This window comes from Labrus mixtus, unplaced genomic scaffold (genome assembly GCF_963584025.1).
Source record: "Labrus mixtus unplaced genomic scaffold, fLabMix1.1 SCAFFOLD_65, whole genome shotgun sequence".
NCBI lineage: Eukaryota > Metazoa > Chordata > Actinopteri > Labriformes > Labridae > Labrus > Labrus mixtus.
In genome coordinates this window covers 137,501-140,000 of record NW_026870243.1, presented here as the reverse complement: position 1 = coordinate 140,000, position 2,500 = coordinate 137,501, and the positions used below count along the sequence as shown (strand labels likewise).

The window sequence follows — 2,500 nt, the reverse complement described above, 5'->3', positions numbered from 1 at the left end:
ACCTTGAGGGTGGTGTAAGGGTAGTGGTGGAGTAGATATAGATATGTAGACACTGATAGATTAATAGGTGGAGTACCTTGAGGGTGGAGTAGGGGTAGTGGTGGAGTAGATATAGATATGTAGACACTGATAGATTAATAGGTGGAGTACCTTGAGGGTGGAGTAGGGGTAGTGGTGGAGTAGATATAGATATGTAGACACTGATAGATTAATAGGTGGAGTACCTTGAGGGTGGAGTAGGGGTAGTGGTAGAGTAGATATAGATATGTAGACACTGATAGATTAATAGGTGGTGTACCTTGAGGGTGGAGTAGGTGTAGTGGTGGAGTAGATATAGATATGTAGACACTGATAGATTAATAGGTGGAGTACCTTGAGGGTGGAGTAGGGGTAGTGGTAGAGTAGATATAGATATGTAGACACTGATAGATTAATAGGTGGTGTACCTTGAGGGTGGAGTAGGTGTAGTGTTGGAATAGATATAGATATGTAGACACTGATATATTAATAGGTGGAGTACCTTGAGGGTGGTGTAAGGGTAGTGGTGGAGTAGATATAGATATGTAGACACTGATAGATTAATAGGTGGTGTACCTTGAGGGTGGAGTAGGTGTAGTGTTGGAATAGATATAGATATGTAGACACTGATAGATTAATAGGTGGTGTACCTTGAGGGTGGAGTAGGTGTAGTGGTGGAGTAGATATAGATATGTAGACACTGATAGATTAATAGGTGGTGTACCTTGAGGGTGGTGTAAGGGTAGTGGTGGAGTAGATATAGATATGTAGACACTGATAGATTAATAGGTGGAGTACCTTGAGGGTGGAGTAGGTGTAGGGGTAGTGATAGGCGATGTAGCAGACGTCCTCGTGGTGTTTGAAGGTCACAGTGAAGGTCAGGGTGTAGAAGGTGGAGGTCCTCCGCCCTCGAGATGAACAGAAGTGATTTCTGTTGGGATAATGAGCATGATGTCATGAAGGTGAGCTCACTGGCCTATCAGAGAGGACACGATGGGCGTGTCAGAGCGTATCGGCGCTCTGCAATTGGCTGTGTTTCTAACCACAGCAGTTACAGAGCTGCAGCTCCTGGACGGGACCAAACTCTCCCACTTCCTGTCGGGCCCGGAGGATTTCATGGAGCCACGCCCTCTTCTTCTTCTTCTTCTTCTTCGTTGCTCGTCTCCTCAGCAGGAGAGAGGTCAGAGTGGTCACATACAAACATACTTTCCCAGCTATCGTTTCGGTTACCTAGCAACGCGTGGCGATGATTTGCATATGTACCCGCTCTGCGCCCTGCTCCACAGCGAGCGCACACTCTATCCTATCAGAACAGCCCGATAGCCTTCACAGTGGGATGTTGGTCATTGAACATTGTGTTTTACTATGTTGTGTTTGTGTTTGTTAGACAAAGTTGCTGTGATTACACAAACATCAAATATAAATATAACAATATTTTCTTTATTCATCCTCACCTGTAATAACAAACATCATCTCCAGTCCTGACCCACTGAGGTCTGCCCTCCAGAGCTGCTCTGACCGAGTACAACACCGGCTGCATCCCTGCAGGACACACACACACAAACACACACACACACACACACACACACACACACACACACACACACACACATACACACAAGCATTGTTAAGTTTAAGAGCTCTAGGGGACACCCGTAGGTGCAACGAGCAGGCCTGATAACTGAAGGCTCTAGCTCCCATAGTACATTTAGAGACTGTAGGTACCACGAGCAGGACTGATAACTGAAGCCTCTACCTCCCATAGTACATTTAGAGACTGTAGGTACCACGAGCAGGACTGATAACTGAAGGCTCTAGCTCCCATAGTACATTTAGAGACTGTAGGTACCACGTGCAGGACTGATAACTGAAGGCTCTAGCTCCCATAGTACACTTAGAGACTGTAGGTACCACGTGCAGGCCTGATAACTGAAGCCTCTACCTCCCAAAGTACATTTTGAGACTGTAGGTACCACGAGCAGGACTGATAACTGAAGCCTCTACCTCCCATAGTACATTTAGAGACTGTAGGTACCACGTGCAGGACTGATAACTGAAGCCTCTACCTCCCAAAGTACATTTTGAGACTGTAGGTACCACGAGCAGGACTGATAACTGAAGCCTCTACCTCCCAAAGTACATTTAGAGACTGTAGGTACCACGTGCAGGACTGATAACTGAAGGCTCTAGCTCCCATAGTACATTTAGAGACTGTAGGTACCACGAGCAGGACTGATAACTGAAGCCTCTACCTCCCAAAGTACATTTTGAGACTGTAGGTACCACGAGCAGGACTGATAACTGAAGCCTCTACCTTCCATAGTACATTTAGAGACTGTAGGTACCACGTGCAGGCCTGATAACTGAAGGCTCTACCTCCCATAGTACATTTAGAGACTGTACCACAAGCAGGCCTGATAACTGAAGGCTCTACCTCCCATAGTACATTTAGAGACTGTAGGTACCACAAGCAGGCCTGATA

General features: G+C 46.2%; 1 protein-coding gene across 9 annotated transcripts in view; it reads right to left on the bottom strand.

The window, feature by feature from the left end:
- LOC132967148 (cytosolic carboxypeptidase 4) overlaps positions 1 to 2,500 on the bottom strand; it is an 80,200-nt gene that overhangs the window by 15,805 nt on the left and 61,895 nt on the right. For all 9 annotated transcript variants that reach the window (XM_061034006.1, XM_061034007.1, XM_061034000.1 and 6 more), the window contains 2 exons: positions 1,473 to 1,560; positions 817 to 949 (listed from right to left, as the gene is read on the bottom strand). In XM_061034006.1, the coding sequence (XP_060889989.1) occupies positions 817 to 949; positions 1,473 to 1,560 (221 nt within the window). The remainder of the gene's footprint in view (positions 1 to 816; positions 950 to 1,472; positions 1,561 to 2,500) is intronic.